The following is a 23,446-nucleotide window of genomic DNA, read 5'->3' on the forward strand; positions in this document are numbered from 1 at the left end:
AAATAAAAGAACTTCCTAGACCAAGCTCCTTCCTAGTCCTCTCTTTCCCCATCTGTTTTGGAATCGTATCTACTGTTTGATCACAGTCATCACTTCAGAGCAAATGAATAACACATCTCTATGCATAAAGCAAAATAACCATCATAAACCAAAATCTCATGGACTTCAGCCTCATGTTTTCTGCTGCTTATGGGATATTTCCATCAAGATTCTCTTAAAGCAAGACAATATCCACTAGCCAAACTCATCTTGCCCCCACCTGAAAATCCTCTCTTCACCAACCTCCTCTCCTCCTAACACCATTCAGAAACTGGGTCCTAGTTTGACCCCCTGTGTATGTCACTGGAATAATTCACCCTTTACAACTTGGAAGTCGTCTTTTCCCCTCCCTGGACCCTCACTTCTCACATCGTCCATGGAAACATAACTTGCTGATCATATAGTATTCTTGCTACTCAATGTTTTGCCTGTGCTATTGTGATGCCCCTCTTCTCATCTTTCCTTTACATAGTTTTTCACTGCCTGTCTTCATATAATACGAGTTGCATCAGCTTAATCTACTAAAAAGCCTTCAGTAACAGTCTGTTATCTATCAGTGAGTCAGATCTCTTTGGTCTACTATTCCAAGGTAGGCATTCCATTCCATGGTCTCAAATTCCTATGTTTTCTGCAACATCCCTTTAAGACAAATTAGACTAATTGCTGCTACCTGAATGGGTCCTCTACTCTCCTATCTCTGCCGCTATGTGTATTTACCTGGATTATTACTTCTTCCTGATAATCCTTCCTGTTTTACCCATCATTTCCCCTGATGAGATCTTATCCATCTTTTAAGATCCAGTTAAAATGTAACATCCTTCATGAAGCCTTTCTGAACTATTAGCCACGAATACCTTCAGAGTCAGGGACGGTCTTTATGGCACTAGTGTCTAGCATAGTTCTGGACACATTGAGTTGCTCAACAGCTGTTGACTTAATGAGTCATCATTAGCTGAGTGTAATCTCTGGCTCCTCCGATCACCAGAATACCCTGTACTTCTCTTAGGGCTCTTGTCATATTACATCTTTTACTTCATTTATTTGTATCCGTAGCTTTGAGCCCTTGGGATAGTAAAGAATTTTGCAAAGAACAGATGATTCATCAGTATTAATTAAATGAATGAACTCTAGGAGGCATTAAAGTAGGGAGGGTGCTGGGTTGTTAATCAGAAAATTTGCTCAAATGGTTAAAACTGGAGCTAAGGAGAAAAGGGAACCCTCCCACACTGTTGGTGGGAATGTAAATTGATGTAGCCACTATGGAAAACAGCATGGAGGTTTCTCAAAAAACTGAAAATAGAACTACCATAAGATACAGCAATTCCACTGCTGGGTATATATCCGAAAGAAACAAAAACACTAATTCTAAAAGATACATGCGCTCCAATGTTCATACCAGCATTATTTACAATTGCCAAGATATAGAAGCAACAAATAAATGGATAAAGAAGTCGTGGTATATGTATATAAAGTGGAATACTACTCAGCCATAAAAAAGAATGAAATTTTGCCATTTGCAGTAACACAGATGGACTTGGAGGGCATTATGCTAAGTGAAATAAGTCAGACAGAGAAAGACATATACTGTATGATGTCACTTAGATGTGGCATCTAAAAAATACAATAAACTAGTGAATATACAGAAAAGAAGTAGACTCGAAGATGTAGAGAACAAACTAGTGGTTACCAGTGGAGAGAGGGAAGAGGAGAGGGACAATACAGGGGTAGACGGGGGGAAAAAGGGTTATTATGGGATTATATGAAATCATGTGTGTGAAAATTTTGAATATTGTAAAGCACTATAGAATTTAAAGGATCTTTCACTCTATTAAAAAAAAAACAACTAAGCAGTGCCTGGAATAAGGTAAGAATCAAATACATGTTAAATGTGTGAATCCAAGAATAAAATTTAGAATATCTCATAAAGTGAATGGACTATAATCCTCCTTGAGTATTGAGCAGCAAGAATAATGCATAAATTTTCTTTTCAAGAAATATACAGAAGAAAATGTTAATCATGGGTCAGGGTTAGGAAGCAGAGGTACTTTTCCTTTTCAATTTTATACTTTTAAGAATTGTTTGAAATTTTTATCATGTACTGTGTTCATTTTTATTTGAATATTTTATTTTTTCTTCTAATTTTATTGAGATATAATTGACATACAGCACTGTATAAGTTTAAGGTGTACAGCACAATGATCTGACTTCACTTATGATTACCACAATAAGTTTAGTGGACATCCATCATCTTATATAGATACAAAATTAAGGAAATTAGAAAGGAGATATTTTTTCCTCATGATGAGAACTCTTAGGATTTACTCCCTACACAATTTTCGTATATAACATACAGCAGTGTTAATTATAGTTATCATGGACATTACATCCCTCATAGTTATTATTATTATTTTTTTTACAGTAGGTCCTTGTTGGTTATCTATTTTAAATGTAGCAGTGTGTACATGTCAATCCCAAACTACCAATCTATCCCCCTCCTCCCTCCCCCCGGTAACCATAAGTTCATTGAATAAATACGTTAATTACAAAAATAAAAAACTTTAAAAGGACTTAAAAAAAACAGGTGCTGAGAATTAATTTTTTTGAGATTATATTCTATAACCTTTCCACTCCCCACTAGGCTGTGTGATTCTTGGAGACAAGGTCCTTTAAACTCTGTGCACCCAGGACATTTTCTGGCACTTAATATTTGCTCAATTAAATGTTGGTTCAACAGAATTGTCTGGGCAATGGTAGGGATGGTGGAGTGGTGGTAGTAGGGATGGTGGAGTGGTGGTGGTAGGGATGGTGGAATGGTGGTGGTGTGATTCTCTAAGGGAGGAGTGGGGGATAGGTTAGGTGGCCAATGGGACTGTAGCACTGTTGGGAGGAGCCATCAGTTCAGACTCTTCCTGACAGAGCAGTGAGCCTCATGTTCTTAAGAGTCTCTTAATGTGCTTTTCAAAGGGAAAGGGTAGGAGGCAATACTGCTTGGAGGAAATTCCAGGGATCAAAAGAGAAAAGAGGGCTTCCCTGGTGGTGCAGTGGTTGAGAATCTGCCTGCCGATTCAGGGGACACGGGTTCGAGCCCCGGTCCAGGAAGATCCCACATGCCGCGAAGCAACTAGGCCCGTGAGCCACAGCTACTGAGCCTGCGCGTCTGGAGCCCATGCTCCGCAACAAGAGAGGCCGCGATAGTGACAGGCCGACGCACCGCGATGAAGAGCGGCCCCCGCTCGCCACAACTAGAGAAAGCCCTCGCACAGAAACGAAGACCCAACACAGCAAAAAGAAATAAATTAATTAATGAACTCCTACCCCCAACATCTTCTTTTAAAAAAATAAAGAGAAAAGAAAATTTGTATATAGAAGATGAGGTGACTTTGTTTCAGATTGCCTTCAGCATTTATCAAATCTAATAATGGGCCCTTTCATTCTTTATCCACCCTTTACCCTTCATTCTGCTTTACCTAAATGCGTGCTGGGGTGGTTAAGAGGAGGCTCGTTTGTAAGGAAAAGAGTGGTGAATAAAATTCTATGGTGCATTTCTATTAAATCTCTTGGAGAGGTCAGCAAAAGACACTCAAACTTTTTCCTGCTTTTTCCTTATGTAACTCAAAATGTGCTTGGGGAAACTGAAGTTCTTTCATTTACCTTCTCCAGCCTCTCACAGGGGTACCTACCTCAATCTGCTGTCAGGAAAGAAGCAGCTATGTATTTATTTTAAAAACATTAAAAATTTTTTTATATTGGCGCATGGTTGTATAACAATGTTGTGTTAGTTTCAGGTGTACAGCAGAGTGATTCAGTTATACATATACATGTATCTACTAGGAAGCTTCTATTTAGAACTGGGTCAGTGAGGAGCCTGGATGAAATCTCCTGGTTCAAATCTTACATGGATGGGATTCCGCTAAGCTTCAATATCTGTTAAAATGTCTGAGCTCATTTGGTCCAACAATAATGGGCAAAGCGCCTAGCTAGGTACTATTAGGGAACATGTCGTAAAGTTGTATAAGCCTGGTCCCTGCTGTCTGAACCTTTCAATATAGTTGGGGCAGAGATGTAAGGAAGGAATAAATCCTGAACTAACAGAGTAATGAGTAATTACCCTTGACACTTAGATGATGAGTAGAGATGAGCTTGTATAGAGAAAAGATGGAAACTGACTCTGAGCCACACTGCTTGGATTGAATACCGCTTCAACCTCTTACTAGCTTTGTGACTTTGGGCAAGCTTAAATTCTTTGAGCCACAGTTTCCTCATCTGTAAACTGCATGCAGTGATAATAATTTAGGATTGTTATAAGGATTAAAATGATATTTGTAAAGTACCTAGAATTTGGAAAATAGTTTGAATTGTGTCTGATACATGATCATTGTCATTTAGCCATTATTAACATAACTATTTTTAGAAATTTTAATTGCAGTAAAAAACAACATACAATTTGTCACTTAACTGTTAAGTGTACAGTTCAGTAGTGTGAAGTGTATTCACATTATCGTGCAACAGATCTCTAGAAGTTTTTCACGTTGCAAAACTGAAACCCTACATCCACTGGACAATTCCCATTCCTCCCTATTCCCAGCCCCTGTCAACTACCATTTTACTTTGTTTCTCTGAGTTTGGCTACTTTAGGTACCTCATGTAAGTGGAATCATTCAGTATTGGCCTTTTTGTCACTGGCTTATTTCATTTTGCATAATATCGTCAAGGTTCATCCATACGACCTTGCTTGTTCATCCATGTGACCTTGTTCATAGCATGTGACAGGATTTCCTTCCTTTTTTAAGGCTGAATAATATTCTGTTGTATTTGTAAACCACATTTTCTTTATCCATTCATCTATTGCTGGACGTTTGCCTCAACCTCTTACCTACTGTGAATAATACTGCTATGAACATGGGTATGCAAATGTCTCTTTGAGATCCTGCTTTGATATACACCCAGAAATGGGATTGCTGGTTCATAAGGCAATTATATTTTTAATATTTTGAGGACCTGCCATACTGTTTCCATTATGGCTGCACCCTTTTACATTGCCACGACAGTGCATAAGAGTTCCAATTTCTCCACATCCTTGCCAACACTCATTATTTTGTCTGTTTGTATTTCTGATAATCCTAATGTGTTTGAGGTGAAATCTCATTGTTATAACTATTTTATTTCTAATCAATTAGCTACGGACCCCACCCCCCATCGTGAATTAAAAGGGTCCAATCTTGAGGCAAAATATTTAACAGATAAAGACACTGTAGTCAGTCTCAGAATTTCCCATAAGGATGCGTACTAGCGCCAGAGAAAACATGGGCCCTAAAACTTTACTCTAACCCAGTGAGATCCATTACTGCTACACCACAGTGTGTTTTCTTACTTGTTCACTCACCACCAGGCAAGACTCTCAGCTGAATCTCAGGACTTACACTTCTCATCCTCCTCTTCTGTCTCCTTTTATTTTTAGCATAGGCGTTTTGACTCTGGGAATTCATGTTCTAGAGGAATTAAAGCCAACTCTTGGTAGCATATACATAACTTATGGTGGGGATGACTTGCCCATCCCCGCCAATCCAATCAGCCACCAAGTCCCTTTAATTTCACCTTTGTAATGGCTTTAGTATCTGCGTCCTTCCTTTCATGCCTAGGGCCACCACTCTGCTCAATCTGAAGTAGCTCTTGCTTGTGCTGTGTCATAGCCAACCTACTTTCTTGTGCAGGTTTGGTTAGTCTTCCTAAAGCATGACTCTACCAGAACTTCTGCTGGCAGAATAATGACTCATCTCTTCAGCTTCTGAAGCGTTCCTTGGTTTGGTCCCAAATGTCATTTCAGACTGTTTTTCACAACCTTCTTTCCTTCCACCCCCTTTCCTCCCACACTCTCCCTATGTTCTCCAGTCGGGAAGTTCTCTTGAATGAGAATAGTCACTCTTACAGTTTTAATTATTCTTCAAGGTCCATTTCAAGTTATGATAATGATAGCTGCCGATCATCGATCATTTATTATATGCTAGTTACAAGTTTACATGGATGAGCTCATTTAATTTTCATGATGACCCTGTGAAATGATTACTATCACCACCTGCATTCTGAAGGATAAAGTAACTTGGGCAAGCCCAAGTGTTCACAAAGACCTGGATTCATAGTCCAGAACTCAAGTTTTCAGCCACTATTTTATTGCTGAAATGATGGATTTGATGATGCCTTCCCACCTACCCCACGTTACAGTTCAATACAGATGAATAATCATTTATTTGGCAATCGCTATGCAACCATCACAGACTCTGTAGGAGTGGGTAATGCAAAGTTGATTAAGATGGTTCCAGCCTTCAGTGGTTTAGAATCTAGCAATTGACATAGTTTTCCTCTTTGTTCCCAAACTGATTATAATTCACATGACGGGACACCTTGAACATTACTATTCATGCACATTACTTCTGCCTAGAGTCCCTCCGTTTACCTTCTTTCTCTCTATAAACCCAGAAATATGTTTATTAAATTCAGGTGAATCTTACTCTAACTGTCCCATCTTCCCCGTGAAACTTTCCAGGGGGATGTTCCTTTATGTTCCCACCCTAAAATAATATTATCAGCTCTTTGGAGACCTGGGCCTTTTTCATCTTCAGCACCTAATAATAATGATAGCTAATTTTTATTATGGTTTTCCTTATTCGAGGCATCTGACACGAATACATTAATTTAACCCTTACAGCAATCCAACAAAGTAAAAACTATTTTTATGTCCATTATGTAAAGAAAAAACTGAGGTACTATGAGTTAAGTAACTTGCCCATGGTTGCTTAATTATTACTGGCAGAGCCAGGATATAGAGGACATGGTCCAGGATGCTGGACCCCAGAGTCTGCGATTTTGCCCTCTTGTCTAGTGCCTCTTCTGCTTTAGTCATTGCATTTCTCAGTCACTCTGTAAACATTGGTTAAGTAAATAACTTTTTTGTATCTCTGGCACTGGATTAGAGTTCTTAGTATCCTGTTATAAACTGCCTTTGTAATATAAACATAAAAGTAAATAAAATTATCCATGGTTATAACCTTTAAGACGGAATCAATTTTGAGATTTCTTTTGAATTGCTCAAGATACTTAGTGTAATTGCTAGGTCTCTGACCAATTTTCTCTGGAAAAATGCTTGACTAGGCCCTAAAATACTAGGCTAGCCCTTATCAGTATCTAATCTGCAAGGCCAGGTGGCCATTCTGGTAGCCCTGTTCCTCAAGGGAGAAACTTGCCTTGCTCTCTGGAAATCTCCCCCTAAGGGAAGCATGAGTGTTGGGGTTTGCAATGGAGAATGGAACAAGCACTTGCCCTGGGTCAAATTCCTGGCTTCATGCTCCCAGGTGCTTCAGGGCTTCTGTCTGTTGAGGGTGGGAATTAGGAAAGGACAGAGACACATCTGCAGGATGTCACTCACTCCCAGCTCAACCCACTTGCCGGAAACTGATCTCACTCTAGAGAAAGTAGATGCAAAGGCTTTTTAATTTCTTTAGTGCTTTCAGGAAACTTTCCACACTTTCTGCCAGACTTGCCTTTTAGCACTTAATCTGGCATTTAATGCACAAGTCCATTTAATATAATCATATTTTCCAGAAGGAAGGATGGTGATAGTTTTTTTTCCCCTTCTCTAATGAGATCAAATCTGTGATAATCTATTTCAATTACACTGTTTCCTTTTCAAAAGACCATAGACTAATGCGATCAGAGACTAAGGACCAGGAGTCATCTATCATTAATTTATCAATAAATATTTTTATCACCTCTGATGTGCCAGACACTTTGCTAGGTTTTGGAGAAATTTGAGGGAATAAGACAGGAAAAAACTTACACTTTTTTTAGAATGGTGAAGAAATTTGAAAGTAAAATGATAGCCACTTTTGACATCTGAAGAGAGGAAAAAGGACCTAATTTTATATATACGGCCCCCCAGAACAAAACTGGGGCAAATAGGGTTGAAATTACAGGAAGAGATATTTTCTCTATTGGAAGGAATAAGTGTCCAAAGATGAACTATTCTCCTCAATGTAGTGAGTTCCCCATTACCAGGGATGTTATTTAAGGAAAAATTACTCTTATGTTTTAAAAAAAGACATTGGATATCTGATTGAGCTGAGTACAATTTAATATCCCTTCAAGTCTTGACATTATATAATTCTATAAAATTTGATAGCAATGGAAAAAGTTAAGAAAGCCAGAATATTTTAATACTGTAAAACAGAACTACAATCCCATATTAATAAAAAACACCTTATAATTATAACTTGACAATTTTATTGGATCTCACCTTAGCAGAGACCTCTCTGGGACCTGCTGTGGTAATGACCTAACTATATGCAAGTGATGAGAAATAATAACATGTCTTCATGAAGGGGGACCAAATCGCTCCCATATTTCAATGTAATAGTCACCAAGAAGCTGTTTGTCCACTGACTCTGGGGGAAACTGAGGCACACAGAAATGGTACCATTATCTTTGGAAGAACATCTAAAGCAGTGTCTATATTTTTAGGTAGTTGAGTTGTGAAACAAACCTTCTAGAGGAAGTTGGTCATTTCTGTCCCCTCAGTACTAAGGTCTAAGTCCAGCTCTCCTCAAAGAGATCAGAGATTCTACTTTGCACATAGGGAAGTCGATTCTTCCAGTGTTCTAGGGTAGGAAATATTCTCATATTGTGGCTGACGCAGATTAAACCTCCCCTTCATCCACTGGCTGGCGACCTGCCGCATTATTGTCTGATCTTTCATTGTTTGCTGGTGTTATTTGCCTGCAAGTTTTTTGTGAGCTTCTTGCTTCCCAAGCTCCTATTGTATTTGGTTACACTTCATTGCACAGGCCTTGCCAAGGAAATTTAGTTTCCAGAAAAACAAAATGTGTGTGTGTGTGTGTGTGTGTTTGCGTGCGTGTGTTCCCTCTGCCTTTAAGGAGAAGACTGTAAAGTTGCCACACTTCCCGGGACAAAACTATGAGCTCAGGGAGATAACAGGGCCGGGGGCACAAACGGTAGAGTTGGTTGAGAGCAGAGGTCCCAGCATCAGAGTGCCCACAGGTTTGCTTCCTGATTCTATAACATTTACTGTGTGACCTTTCATAAGTTCCTTAACCTCTTTGTGCGCGGTTACTTAATCTGGAAAAGGCGAATAAAATTGCCTGAGGTTTGGTGTTAGGCTAAAGTAACACATGCCTATGGCAATAGTTAAGCACCCGATAAATATTAGCTGTTATTATTACTATTACTGAGAGGTTTCCCTCAGTGGTATTGTCAGCGCTGTGGTTTCTGAGGAGCAGGAATCAGCTGTGACCTTTTATGTAAAGAAAACTGAAACCAAAAGGCCCCATGGGGTTTGACCCTGCGATGGGAGTTGTGGGTATGTGTAAAGGCCTCCCGTCCAGGTAACGGTGGTGACTTCACTGCGCTCTGAGGCCTACTTAGGTGAGCCAGCCCCACAACCTTGTGTTTTCTCGGCCTGCTTTGCGTCTACGGGGAGGGTAAGTCAGTGCTCAGCCAAAGACGCATCGCAGCTTCATACCGCCCCCTGGCGGACTGGGAAGGTCATTCGCAGGAGCCAGGTCCTCACAGCCAAGAGGTCCTGCGTGTTCGCGGCATCGCGGCGGAGCGTGCGTATCTTCGGGTGAATCGGAGTCATTGAGTCTCTCAGCCTCTAGGCTCCTCACCAGAAAAATGAGGACAATCACGACTCCCGCATGGGACCGTGGTGAGAATCCAATGAGAGAGCGGCACACGTGAAATCTTACAATTTTAGATATTTCTGTTATTATAATAGTTGCACTAGTTATTATCATTCTGATCGACGACTTTCTTCCAGGGACCCGCTAGAGTTAGAAGACTGTTCGCATTAGGGCTCTCCCTCAGCGTCAGCGTCGCCAGCAGACCCCACTACTATTCTTAGTCCCGCACCCTGACACACAGAGGCATTTCGGGGGCTCAGTAGAGCATTATTTGGCTCCAGCCTAGAGGACAAACTTGCAGCCTTGGGTCAGGAGGGGAGTGTTGTGATCTGGTGGAACTAGAAGCCCTGCCCCTCGTGGTAATGGGGCAAAGGACCCTAAGGTCGCCAAGGACCTCACTGATGGTTTCCTCCGAACTCTTCCTTACTTTCTCTCCCTCCCCCCGCCCATCCCCAACCCCCTCGCCCCACCCCCCCTTTCCCCTCCTTTGCTTCAGGGCAGTCTCATCGCTTGTGGGCGAGGCTGTTTTCTTCCCAACCCCCTAGGAATGCCTCCTCTGGGACCTGGGCCTGAGGTTGTAATAAATGCCCAGCAGAGCTGCGGTCAAGCACCCTGGGGCCTCCCCACCTCCACTAGCCTGCCGCGCTCCCCGCCCTGGCATCGGCGTCATGCTCCGGAAAGCCCTGCTCCTCTCCGCCTGCTTTGCCCTGGCGGTGACTTACCCCGCACTGCTTCAGGGTGAGTGCACGTTGGGAGGTCTTCTGGAGAAGAGGGCTAAAGTCCATTCACCGCGCGCGCGCGCGCGCGCGCGCGCGCGCGTGTGTGCGTGTGTGTGTGTGTGTGTGTGTGTGTGTGTGTGTGTGTGTGAGAGAGAGAGAGAGAGAGAGAGAGAGCGCTATGAGGCCTTGGGCAAATTGAGTGGCTTGACTAAGATTAAGGTTGTGTTTTGAATCCACCTCATACAGGTAGTCAGGCTGGGTCAAATGGAATTAGGGTTGGTGATGAGAGGGCTCTTGAGGTTTCCCTGTGGTCCCCTTAACTATCAGGTGCTAAAGAGGCTTTACTCTATTTGATTCAGGTTAAAAAGTCCTTGGGTGTACTCTAACTTTACTGGAGAGTAAGATTCAAAGTGCTTTAGCCGCTGGCTGGGTTACATGCAGTGGGAATCAGTGGGTCTGGAGCAGAAACTTGTGAGTCATATTGAGAGAGGAAGGAATCCCTGTCTCCTGAACCAGAAGAAGGTTCAGAACCAGAAGCCTTGCTTTCCCCCCAAGGCTCTTTCTCTTCTAGTCCTTCCTGAACTCAGATCCGTTTCTCAAGAGGAGGGGTATTCATTCCTAAAATGGTGACTTTACCCTCCACTTCCTCCCAGCTCTCCCTCTGGTAGCTCTCAATTTATCCGCTGCTGGGTTTGGGTTCTTTACTGCATATGAATGAATGACAAAGCAGATGACTAAATTAGAGAGCTAATGATTTTGACCTCATTGGCAGGGTGCCCACAACCTGCTGGACTAGGCAGCCACGAGGACTGTGGGTCTTTCACTGCAGCCCAAGCAGACCCAGGTGGTAGGCTCATCAGGCCTTCATGGTTATGATGCTTTTATGGTTCACAAGACCCAGAATGTCTGGATTGTGCATTCTCTGGGACAGACTGGAAATTGAAGAGCTAGATGTAGCCCATTAAATGAAAATGGTAGGAGTCCCCATCTTAGAGTCCATTTCATTCTTGCTTATGCTCCTTGGAAATAGCTGTTTTCCTTGCTCCTTTCCCCCACTTATATTTTTAGTTTTCAGGAAACTGAAAGAATTATATAGCGGAGTTTTTGAAATTTTATTCCACCGCAGTCTGACTGATTCACATTTAGAGGCACAGTATCAAACGCTCCTTCCTAACCCGACCCCTCAGAGGAGGGTGGAGTAGGGGCAGTGAGCATATTCCTAGGTGGCAGTTAGTCTTCTGGACATTCTAGCACTTGGCAGAAGAGAAACTTGTGGGGAGACCAGTTTGATTCAATATCCCCTTTTCTGTTACATGTTTTCCCTGGAAAAAGATCTAGCTGGGAATGGAGGGCTGTGGAGATGGTGGAAACATTCTCACAAGAAAGTACTTGAACTGTTTTTTTTTTTCTTTTTGGTTCCTCTAGAATTCATCACTGACTTAGAGTCAACCATTGACCCGGAGTCAACCACTGACCCAGAGTCGACCACTGGCCTAGATTTGACCACTGGCCTACAGTGGACCACTGGCCTAGAGTTGACCACTGGCCTAGAGTTGACCACTGACCCAGAGTCGACCACTGGCCTAGAGTTGACCACTGACCCAGGGTTGACCACTGGCCTAGAGTTGACCACTGGCCTACAGTGGACCACTGGCCTAGAGGTGACCACTGGCCCAGAGTTGACTACTGACCCAGAGTCGACCATTGGCCCAGAGTTGACCACTGACCCAGAGTCGACCACTGGCCTAGATTTGACCACTGGCTTACAGTCGACTGCTGACCCACAGTCGACCACTGGCCTACAGTGGGCCACTGGCCTAGAGTCAACCACTGACCCAGAGTCGACCACTGGCCTAGATTTGACCACTGGCCTAGAGCTGACCACTGGCTTACAGTCGACTGCTGACCCACAGTCGACCACTGGCCTACAGTGGGCCACTGGCCTAGAGTCAACCACTGACCCAGAGTCGACCACTGGCCTAGAGTCGACCACTGGTCTAGAGTCGACCACTGACCTGTCAGACTTGACCACGCACCATGACTTCACTGAAGATGCACAAACAACAACTGATGTGTATTTGGAGAACACACAGACTTTTGGTAAGTGAGGGTTCTGTCCTCAGAGGAGGCCTGGGCAGCAATTGGTAGGCTCCCTCTGTTACATTTCTGAGGGAAAGGCTGCTTTTGTCCAGTGTACTTGATTCCCAGCATATGTCTGTGACAATTCCCATCGTCCATTTTGTTTTTCTAGAATTGCCTACTAATGTGGGATTAAACACCCTGAGCTCTAAGGAAGAAGCCACTGAGGTCACAGGTGAGGATTCCTCTCTTCAGAAATGCAGAAGTTCCTCCCTGCCTCCCTTTCCTTATTTATAGTTCTTTACATAGGAAAGTCCTATGGTAATTTACACATTTGGGGATACTTTTGCTGCTTTGTTCTCTGAGGTGGAGTAAACTTAGCCAAAAGTTCATTGAAACTTGAGGAAAGTTGAAGCATTTCCCAGAACGCCAGGAACTGCAACTGGTTGAACACCAGCATAGCTCCAGCCCCAAGGTCTGACCTGATCTGATCTCTGGGATCTGCTTTCTGGGCTTCCCTAAAGAGGACAAGCTCCTTCATGTCTCTGTAGGGTCGATGGATGTGGGGTCAAAAAAGGGGTTAACAATTTCCTTTTCTTTTCCAGTTGATTACAATTCATTTCAAATAGAGAACTTTTGGAGTAAAGGTTATGCTAAGTGTAACTCTTATCTGAATATAGACTGAACAGATGATAGAGTGATTTAAAAGCTTCATGAATTAAGTAGTGTCCCTATCTCTGCCCATCCCTCTCTCAAGCCACCATCATTTTTCAATTTTCTGTCTGCCACTCAGCCAAGAAGTCGTAAGATTTCAATGCCTTCTGCCCCCGCAAACAAACCCCAGTAGTCTGGGGGAATGCCTGAGATTTTTGCTAAGACCGACCCTTGGGCCTTACTTACAAAAGCAAATTTCTAAACACTCTGATTCTTATGTCTATAAATAATAGCTAACATTGATTGAGACCTACTGTATTCCAGCACTGCTTAAAGCATATAGGGGATTGCAGATAATAGTTGGAGAAATCTAGAAATTGTATTTTAGTGGAGGCTAAAGGGCCTGTTAAGAAAAAGGTTGGATCTCTCAGGGACTTCTAAGTGTGAGTGGAGACCAGCCCTTTAACTAAATCCTTCTCATGAAGTGCACTTGTGTTTCATTTCCACTGGTAGGATTTCAGGCATGGCAGAGTGCCTTGGCAGTTAGAAGAAGGGAGGTTTTTGTGTCATAGACTCAGTGGAGTCCTACGTTTACTAGGGGGCTACTTGAGTCTGTGAGCTGAATGACAGACACACTGTGATCCTTACTGGAAGTGAATAAAAACCATTTCTTTACTTAATTATAGAGGAGCCCAGCACCTCCACGGGAAGCAACGAGTACAACACAGTGTTCTTTGGTAAGTTTCTTCTCTCTTGTCTCTGATATCCTATTAGGGATTTGACACCATTTTCAATGCTGGGAAAGGATTCCAATTTAAAACTTTCCAGATGCTGAGATCAGCTATAATTCTAATATGGAGGTGAAAAAGACAGCCTCTTTCCTCTCTGAGGTTTACCGTCCAAGTCTAATTGTTTGGATTTTCAGTCACCAAATAGGCATAGGATAAACAAGTTTTCTCCCTTGAGTTTTCCAAGATTTCCTGTCTCACCAGGATGTGGATTCCAGTCCAGTCCATGGAATCTTTTTAAGGGAGAGCCTGAGGAAAAGGCATCAGATTTTCTGATTCATAAAATATATAATTCAATTAAAAGCTGTAAAGCCCAGGAGCTCTGAATCAGGAGGTCCCAGTTTTAATACTTGGCCTCACTCCTGGCTTTTTTGGAAATTTCTGAGGTAATTTCTTCAGGCATTAAAATGGATACCTGGACAGTGTGCAGGTATCTTGCTTAAGGCTCAAAGAGAGGGCAGGAGAATAAGGAGTTTACACCTTAAATTAAATCATGTGCCCAGTGGGAAATGAGAAAGATGAGCCTGATCTTTTGAGCACTAGGTTTTCTTGTTTCTCTTGGCAACTCATGTTTTCATTTTTGTTTCTGTTTCGCTTTTTAGTTTAGAAAATGAAGCACATTCTCATTACCTGCGACCATCGCTCTACTAACCACAACATTCTAAGAAGATTCTGAGCCTCTGAACAAGCCTTCCATTCCATTATAGGAGCTTGAATAATTGTAAAAGACTAGACTAGTGAGACATAGGAGGTACCTACTTGAGGATAAACAGAGTGGCAGGAATTATACACAGACAGAAGAGGGGCATCTCTTAACCATGTCCCATTTAATATGGGCTCAATAAATGTTCATTTGTACTCAATTTTGAGAGGGGGTTTTTATTTTATGAGGCAACATATATATATATTTTTGCGGTACGCAGGCCTCTCACTGTTGTGGCCTCTCCCGCTGCAGAGCACAGGCTCTGGAAGCGCAGCCTCAGTGGCCATGGCTCACGGGCCCAGCCACTCCGCAGCATGTGGGATCTTCCCGGACCGGGGCACGAACCCGTGTCCCCTGCATCGGCAGGCAGACTCTCAACCACTGCGCCACTAGGGAAGCCCTATGAGGCAACATGTTGCTTAGTTGCCTTGTTTTAGAACCAACAACCATTTTACTCCTCTCTGATAAATACTTTACAATCAGGCGCCAACTCCTTATGACCACAGGAAAGCGTGAAATGAGCCTATGGAAAGTATATTGGTTTTCCTATTCCTAGTATAACAAGTTACCACAAACTTAGTAAATTAAAATAACATAAACCTATTATTTTAGTTTTGTAGCTTAGAAGTCTGAAAGGCATCTCACTGGATTGAAAACGATGTGTTGGCAGGGCTGAGTTCCTTTCTGAAGCCTTTCTGGAAAAATCCATTTTCTTGTCCACTTGCCTTGGCCGTCTTGCATCTTTGAAGCCAGCAAAGGTCGGTTGATTCTGACAGTACATCACAGAGTCACCAACACCGACTCTACTGCCTCCCTCTTCCACATTTGAGGACACACTGAGCTCCACCTGGATAACCTAGGATAATCTCTATTTCAAGGTCCATTGATTAATGACCTTAATTCCCCCTCTACCATGTAATTGAACATATTCAGTGGTTCTGGGAATTAACAGGTGAGCATCTTTGGGAAGCCATGCCACAGACAGCAGAGGACATCTTACTCTAGAACTGGTTTGGTTCAGTGGGGGATGGAAACAATCACCCATGTTTTTCTTCATGTTTACACTATATCTTTTGCAAAAGGGAGTGGGTGAGCTTATGTAAAATTAGTTGGTTTCACGTATTTATACTTCACAGTATGTATATGCCACAGTATAAATGACAAACTAAAATGGCACAAGTTTAGAGTGATGGGCAGACTTGGGAGTGAAGAGATGTAGATTCTACCAGTTGTAGCTCTGCCTCTTGTGAACCCCAGCTTCCTCTTATAAAATGAGTCAGTTATATCAAATCAATTGAAATTTCCTTTTTGCTCCTTAATATATTTCAGCAAATAATACACTGATTTTTGGGATCATTAATGTAAAGAATTATTAATGTATTAGTTTGCCTCAGGGAGAAGTATTCCATGTCATCAGTGATCTGTCACATAGGCTTGTACCAGAGCACATCATATTTGAGGATTCCTTAGCCTGGCTCCATCAAGCCGCTTGTCTCGGTTTTCATCTAAATAGGAAAGTAGTTCCAAGGCCTCCACTGATCTCTTTTAAGGATATAAAACTATTTCTGTTCTGTCAGTGACTATTTTTCCAATTTCTCTTCCCATTTTCTTTTTAATTTCAAGTGGATTTCAGCATGGAATTTTATGATGGACTATTGGAACGATTTGTGAAATTTAGCCAAGAAAAAGTGTTAGTGGACTCAAAATAGGCACTCATTAGTATCTATCCAGAATGGAAAGAAGTTTTCATTTCAAATTCCAGCTGCACAGTTTAAGTGGTTACCTAGAGAACAGAGATGAGTCCAGCCAAACCGGGGGACTGGTTGAAGGGGGAATGTGTAGCATGTCTGCTTAGTATTTACTGATCCTGGTGTAAGTGGCAGTTGAAGTTACGGGTTTAGAGAGGTCACTTAGGAAGAGTATATAAAGATCTTCCTCAACCTACAATGGGGTTATGCACCCAGTACCCATTGTAAGTTGAAAATATCCTAAGTCGAAAATACATTTAATACATCTAACCTACCGAATGTCATAGCTTAGCCTAGCCTACTTAAACGTGCTCAGAACACTTACGTCAGCCACTGTTGGGCAAAATCATCTAATTGGGCAAAGCCAAGTTTTATCATGAAGCGTTGAATAGCTCACGTAATTTACTGAATACTGTTCCAAAAGTGAAAAACAGAATGGCTGTATGCATACGGAATGGTTGTAAAGTCTATCAGTTCTTTACCCTCGTGATCATGTGGCTGACTCAGGGCTGCACTCACGCTGCAAATGACGAGAAGCCCTACCCAGTTTCTGTCCTCGTAATAATAGCTACCACTGAAGGCCTGGCCTGAGCTGAGAGCTCTATATGAGTTATTTACACTGTGTACAAGTTCTATATGCTATTACTAATTGTACAAAATTAATTAATTTGTACCAAAAATTAATTATACAAAATATTAAATAATATTTAACATAAAATGTTAGGTGAGCTGACATGGGTTGTGAAAGAATTCACAGAAGTATTAACAAGGGTAGAAAAGAAAGTTTTTATTCACTTTCCAAGGGAGGAGGGGGCCAAACGCATAGAGTGGTGTTGGCCCTGAAGGGTGGGGGGGTGAGTCTTTTATTGTGCTTTAAAGGGCAAGGTGCAGGAAAGAGGGAGGGGGCTCACATCTGTTTTGGTTCATGGTTTTATGTGGGCTGGCTGTGCTTCTACAGGATGTGGTTTTTCTGAGAATCCGTAACGTTTTGTTTTCAGTAATTTTCTAGTCCTTAGATGTCTGAAAGAGACTTGATGGTGGCCCTTGACAGGCGTTATCCTATTCTGAACAATGTTAGATGGGTTTACATAAAGTGTGTGCAATTTATATGTAAATACAAATATTGGGCACATTTTTATACTGGTGTAGGCTATTCTGTTTCTTTAGTCCAGAACCGCCCCAATTTTCAAGCATTTTGGTTTACTTTAGCCTATTTACATTTAATGTAATTATTGATATGTTTGGAGCTTATGTGTACCATTTTACTTTTTGTTTTCTGTTTATCTTGTTATTTCTCTATTTTCTATGTTTTGCCTTCCTGTGGGCTACCTGAATATTTTTTTAAAATTCCATTTTGGTTTATCTATAGTATTTTGAGTGTATCTCTTTGTACAGCTTTTTTTTTTTCAGTGGTTGTTGTAGGTATTACATTATATACACATACATTTTCATTGTCTAAGAGGGTCAATATTTTACCACTTTGAGTGAACTGTAGAAATCCTGCCTCCCTGTATGTCTTCCTTTACCCTCCTCTGCTTATAATTGTTTTAAATACTTCTCTACACACATTTACAGCCGTATCAGAGGGTATTAGATAATTTTTGCTTTAACTGTCAAACATACTTAGGAAGTTCAAAAGAAAAAGGAAGATGTATTTTATCAGCCCATATTTCTCCCTTTCCATTGTTTTCTTCTTATTGCTGTTCCAAAGTTCCTTCTTTCATCATTTTCTTTCTGTTTAGAGAACTTCCTTTAGCCATTCTTTTCAGGTAGATCTGCTGGTGACAAACTCTTGTTTTCCTTCATCCAATGTCTTTATTTCCCTTTCATTCCTGAGAGATAAAATTACTATATGAAAATCAGTATTGACAGTTCTTTTCTTTCAGTACTTAAAAAGTACTGTGCCACTTCTTTCTGACTTTCATGTTTTCTGCTATTTGTATTGTTTTCCCCCTATAGATAAGTTGTTTCTCTTGCTGCTTTCAGGATTTTTTTCTTTGTCTTTATTTTCAAATATTTGACTATGATGTGTCTTGGTGTGGATTTCTCTGGGTTTATCTTGGTTGGAATTTGCTTGCCTTTCTGAATCTTTAGGCTTATGTCTTCTGCCAAATTTGGGAAGTTTTCAGCCATTATTTCTTTTAGGATTCAGATGACGTGAATATTAGGCCTTTTGTTATACTCCTGCAGGACCCTGAGAATCTGATGGGTATTTTGTGTTGTTTGTTTGTTTGTTGTTCTCTTTCCTCTCTGTTGTTCAGATTGAGTCATTTCTATTGTTCTGTCTTCAAGTTCACAGATTGTTTTCCTCTGCTGTTGAGCCCTTCCATTAAGTTTTAAAATTTTGGTTATTATCATTTTCAGTTCTGAAATTTCCTTTTGGTTCTGCTATACATTTTAATTCTTTGCTAAGACTTTTTATTTCTTTGCTGAGTTTTTTTTCAGTTGTTTTAAGCATGTCTATAATTGCTCATTGAAGCATTTTTATGACAACTGCTTGAAACTCTTTGTCAGATAATTCTAATATCTCTGGCCTTTTCGTCTGGCATCTGCTGATTGTCTTTTTTATTCGGGTTGAGATTTTCCTGATTCTTAGTATGATGAATGATTTTCAATTGAAACAGGACATTTTAGGTATTAGAGGCTCTGGATCTTGTTTAAATCTTCTGTCTTAGCTGGATTTCTGTGATACTACTCCAGCAGGTAAAAGGTGGAGGTACTGAATTACTGGCAGGTAGGGGCAGAAGTAAAGATCTCCCCCTCAACTTGTGTTGACTCCCAAGCAGGGGAGGGGTTCCCCATACTTGCCTGGTGAAGGATGGAATTCTGGCTCCCCACAAGGCCTCCACTGATATCACCCTGTCTGGGAGGAGTAGGGGTGTCTTGTTACTACTTTCCGTGTAGTCTCCACTGACACCACCCCAGTATGGAAAGGAGGGAGTGCTTCGATACTGTTGGATGAGGGAGGACGTCCAGGCTCCCCATCTGGTTGCCACTAACTCTGTGGGGTGGGGGGAAAATGAAGGTCTTAAACTTTCAAGTGGGGATGAAAGTTCCAGTTCCTCCTCGGTCTTCTCTAACTTCACTCTGGCACAGGTTTGGGCACCTTGTTACAGCCAGGCATGTGTGGAAGTCTAGACTCCCCACTTGGGGCCATAGCTTTTTCTGTGGTGTTTGACTGTAGAAGAGGGATTATTGTCTAAATGTTTTCTGCCAGGCTAGGCTGTCTGTTTCCCAGTACTCTGGCTGGACAGAATAGGTTTTGGTTGGGTTAAAAAAAATCACATAAAAAATATGTGATTGCATTATCACATATACGGTTTGAAAAGCTAACCCTGGCTGCAGACTACAGCTTGGAAAAGAATTTGGAGGAAAAGCGAAAATGGTTACAGGTCACCAAGTAGGGAGGATACTGTAGAGCACAGGTGAATGAATGGAGGTGGTGATAGACATAGAGACAAGTTGAGAAATATTTAGAAAAGGGAACAAAAATTGGTGGTGGATCTTGCATGGAATGACACGGAGCTAAAGCTATAGACTTTGTATCGCGTGAGTGGTTGGATGGTGGTCTCTAGAGTTAGGATTATCAGATTAATTTTGTTTTGGAAATACTGTACTGAGTGGTACCTTTAAAATATTTACATGAAGATGTCATATAGGTAAAGGTGTGAAGCTCAGTAGAGGTCTTGGCAAGACACAGAACTTTGTATCATGGCACACAGATAATAATTGAAGCCACGGGCAAGGATGAGTTTTTATTTTTATTTTTTCCAGTTTTATTGAGGTATAATTGATGAATAAAATTGTATATAGTGCTCACTTTGGCAGCACATACACTAAAATTGGAATGATACAGAGAAGATTAGCATGGCCCCTGCACAAGGATGACACATAAATTTATGAAGTGTTTTATATTTTTAAAAATTGTATAGAATTAAAATGTACGGTGTGGGGCTCCCCTGGTGGCGCAGTGGTTGAGAGTCCGCCTGCCGATGCAGGGGACGCGGGTTCGTGCCCCGGTCCGGGAAGATCCCACATGCCGCAGAGCGGCTGGGCCCGTGAGCCATGGGCGCTGAGCCTGCGCATCCGGAGCCTGTGCTCCGCAACGGGAGAGGCCACAACAGCGAGAGGCCCGCATACCACAAAAAAACAAACAAACAAACAAAAAAAAATGTACGGTATGATGATTTCATATACACATACATTGTGAAATGATTACCACAATCAAGTTAACACATCTGCTGCCTCACATAGTTACCTTTTTTTTTTTTTTAGTATGAACTTTTCTAAGGAGATAGTATATAGTGAGAAAAGAATCTAAAACAGAGTTAGAGGAATTTCATAATTTCGTGGCTAAACGGAAGCATATGCATCTGCAAAGGACATGCAAGGCTTTAACTCCTAGATGGTGGGAATCATGATTTTTATATTCATCCTAAACTCCTAGTAAAATAACTGGTGTGGAAGGGGACTCAATAAATATTTGATAAATGAAAAAAGTAAGGAGTAGAGCAACCAGAGAGTTAGACTATGAAACAGGTACACACACTATCATGCAGCCAAAGGAAGAGAGTGTTTTAAGTAGGACAGAACTGTAAATAATGTCCATTGCTTCTGAGAAGCAAGTTAAGATGAAGATTGAAACATATCCACTGACATGTTTCAGCAAGCTGGAAGTCATTGGTTACCCTGGTGTGAGCTGTTTGACTGGAAGGATGGGAACAGAAGCCTTGGTTTATAAGCCTTTGTCAGCCTTTGTTTTGATTTTTTAGCCTATTGGTCAATTTTTTCCTTAATATAACTGAGAGCAACTTATGTGTTAATAGTAAAAACATTTCTTATCCCTTTCTTCTCAAAGTCCAAACAAGGACAACAAGAAACAGAAATGCAAACATCATCTCTGATAAAACTTACAGGACAATTAACAGCCACAATTTATAAGGACTGAAAACCAGCAGAATGGTTAATGACATAACAGAAAGGAGAAAAACTTACTCCAGTAGCTGTTGTGCACGTCTGGGGGCAGGGATAGTGGTACCAAATAGAAGTAAGCCAGTGGTCTTACAGAACCCTGGCAAGGCTCAAGGACTGTAGACACAAGGCACGTGAAGATTGGGTTGGAGGAGGAGTGATGATGGTGGGGAGACAGGTGACTGGAACAGTCCTCCCTTATTGCATCAGGAGAGAGTAGGTTTATTGTCTAGAAAAACTGAACCAGAGAGGCACTGGACAGTTGGGGACAACTGTTATGGAAGAAGATACGAGTGAGATGCTATTCAAAAACCAGGACAATCAAGTGAAAGCCTATAAAATAAATGGAGAGATGTCCAACCTCTTACCCTGGTCAACTCCAAAGTGCCAGCAGAGCTGTCTCAGAGACAGCACCTGGAGATAAGTTTTAACAAAACAGCTATCATGCCACTCAATCATCCTACTGCGAGGTACATGATTCTACAAAAACTCTTTCAATGAACATAGTTTTCTGACCGTCTTGGTGTCTAACTCCAATGTATGAACAGAAAGCAAAGAATCACCAGACATTTGAGGAAAATCTCTATCAAATAAGATGCAAGTAAAGAAACCGTAAAAGGAGAATTCAGAGGAAACAGACAATATGAGGAGTAGAAGAAAACTTTAAGAAACTGTAATTAATATATTCTGAGGGAAAAAGAATACATATTGCATCTTTCAAACAAGAACGGGATGCTATTAAATAGTCAACCAGAAGATAAAAAGAAATATTGGTCCTTGTAAATTTAGTTGATAATAAGTTCAATAGAAGATGAAGAACTCCTCCATAAAACAGAGCAAAAGTGCAAAGAGATGGTTAATAGGTGAGAAAAAATTCAACACAAATTTCAAAGAAAGCAGAATATATTGGGAAAGAAATTATCAATGGAACACTACAACATATGTTCCAGAATTTAAGGATGATCCTCCATGTTGAAAGTGTCCAGTTATTATCCAAAGGCTCACACTTAACATTGCAGGGTCCGGTGCAGGAATACAAATGGAGGCCTGCATACATATCTCTAAATATTCACAAGTTACAAACCAAGATAGACCCTAGGTTCAGGTCAAGTTTCCCATGTTGTCTGGCTCCCGAAGCCTGTTCCTTGGAGACTGCCTTTTAGACCAAGCCTAGAGACCAAGGGAGCCATGAGTTCCCCTGGATGGACACTGTCCCTGCAAGCTGGGAGAAGGGAGTGGGCAGGATGTCTGCTGGAACAGCAGGTTGGAAGCTGGTCGGGCCCAGGACTGACCTGGTCAAGCTCCTGTGGGAACCTGCTGGGCAAGTGTTCCTCCCCCTTGACTCAGTTCTGATTTAGGATTTCCAGGAATTTTTAAGCACCTCCCCAAACTATACCACTGAGCACAGGAGTGACTGGGAGTGTAGTACCAGTGGGGGGGTGGGAGAACCTGTCTGCCTTCATGCTTTTGATTGATTTGAGGTGACTAAATTTAAGCAAAAGTAGCCTTTTTTTTTTTTTTTCGTCAGATGCCCCAGGGCAGAAGCTGTGAACTTATTCTGAACCTTTACACATTCTCAATCCTGCATACTCAGGCCTTGGGGACCCCATGTTCAATTGTGCCCCTCTCCCACAATTCCTGTTTTTTTAATTTACTTGCTGAACTTTAAAAATATTTTCTAATGAAAGTGAAAGAAAAAAACAATGCCTTTGTTTTGGTGTTTGTGTGGGGCCTCTTTTAAAGTGCAGGCCCCAGGACAGAAGACCCTCTGGGAATACTGAGTGCCCAGTACAAGAAATAGAAAAAAGATCCACATCAACATATATCTAATTAAATGTTAGGGATAAAAAGATGATTCTGAAGTTCTCAGTGAGAAAAGCAGTCATATGCAAAGAATTGAGAATCAGAATGATAGTGGAACAACAGTGGAAGTCAGGAATTGTGTTGTAAAAATTCTTAGTAAAAATAATTTTAACTTAGAATCTTATATCCAGTCAAATTATGAATTGACATTCTCAGACATAAAAATCTCTAAATATTTTGCCTCTCATGCACT

At 41.4% G+C, this 23,446-nt stretch overlaps 1 protein-coding gene, 1 long non-coding RNA gene and 1 other non-coding gene across 9 annotated transcripts in view; 2 read left to right on the plus strand and 1 right to left on the minus strand.

The window, feature by feature from the left end:
- The window catches only part of LOC116761261, a 110,036-nt gene that overhangs the window by 80,370 nt on the left and 6,220 nt on the right, over positions 1 to 23,446 (minus strand). The gene's annotated exons all lie outside the window — the stretch shown is intronic.
- Positions 9,260 to 14,831, plus strand: LOC116761258 (integumentary mucin A.1-like). 7 transcript variants are annotated; one of them, XM_032647017.1, is made up of 6 exons: positions 9,260 to 9,471; positions 10,274 to 10,466; positions 11,873 to 12,547; positions 12,699 to 12,761; positions 13,867 to 13,917; positions 14,571 to 14,831. In XM_032647017.1, exons 2-6 carry the CDS (start codon positions 10,313 to 10,315, stop codon positions 14,573 to 14,575), a joined length of 948 nt encoding a protein of 315 aa, XP_032502908.1. In that variant the 5' UTR covers positions 9,260 to 9,471; positions 10,274 to 10,312; the 3' UTR covers positions 14,576 to 14,831. The 7 variants fall into 7 exon arrangements, with proteins under 7 accessions (XP_032502908.1, XP_032502907.1, XP_032502910.1 ...); XM_032647016.1 differs by having other exon boundaries at positions 9,409 to 9,527; XM_032647015.1 differs by lacking the exon at positions 9,260 to 9,471 and adding an exon at positions 9,622 to 9,754 and having other exon boundaries at positions 10,230 to 10,466.
- Positions 20,232 to 20,338, plus strand: LOC116761405. Its single transcript, XR_004351976.1, has one exon. It is a non-coding gene; the product is annotated as a U6 spliceosomal RNA (small nuclear RNA).

Source organism: Phocoena sinus, chromosome 10 (genome assembly GCF_008692025.1).
Source record: "Phocoena sinus isolate mPhoSin1 chromosome 10, mPhoSin1.pri, whole genome shotgun sequence".
Taxonomy (NCBI): Eukaryota; Metazoa; Chordata; class Mammalia; order Artiodactyla; family Phocoenidae; genus Phocoena; species Phocoena sinus.

Bases quoted from the DNA above. Each gene is read 5' to 3' on its own strand.
- LOC116761258 (XM_032647017.1), top strand. From the start codon at position 10,313: ATGCCCAGCAGAGCTGCGGTCAAGCACCCTGGGGCCTCCCCACCTCCA. The intron at 10,467-11,872 runs GTGAGTGCACGT...TGGTTCCTCTAG, and splicing joins TTACCCCGCACTGCTTCAGG to AATTCATCACTGACTTAGAG. The intron at 12,548-12,698 runs GTAAGTGAGGGT...TTGTTTTTCTAG, and splicing joins GGAGAACACACAGACTTTTG to AATTGCCTACTAATGTGGGA.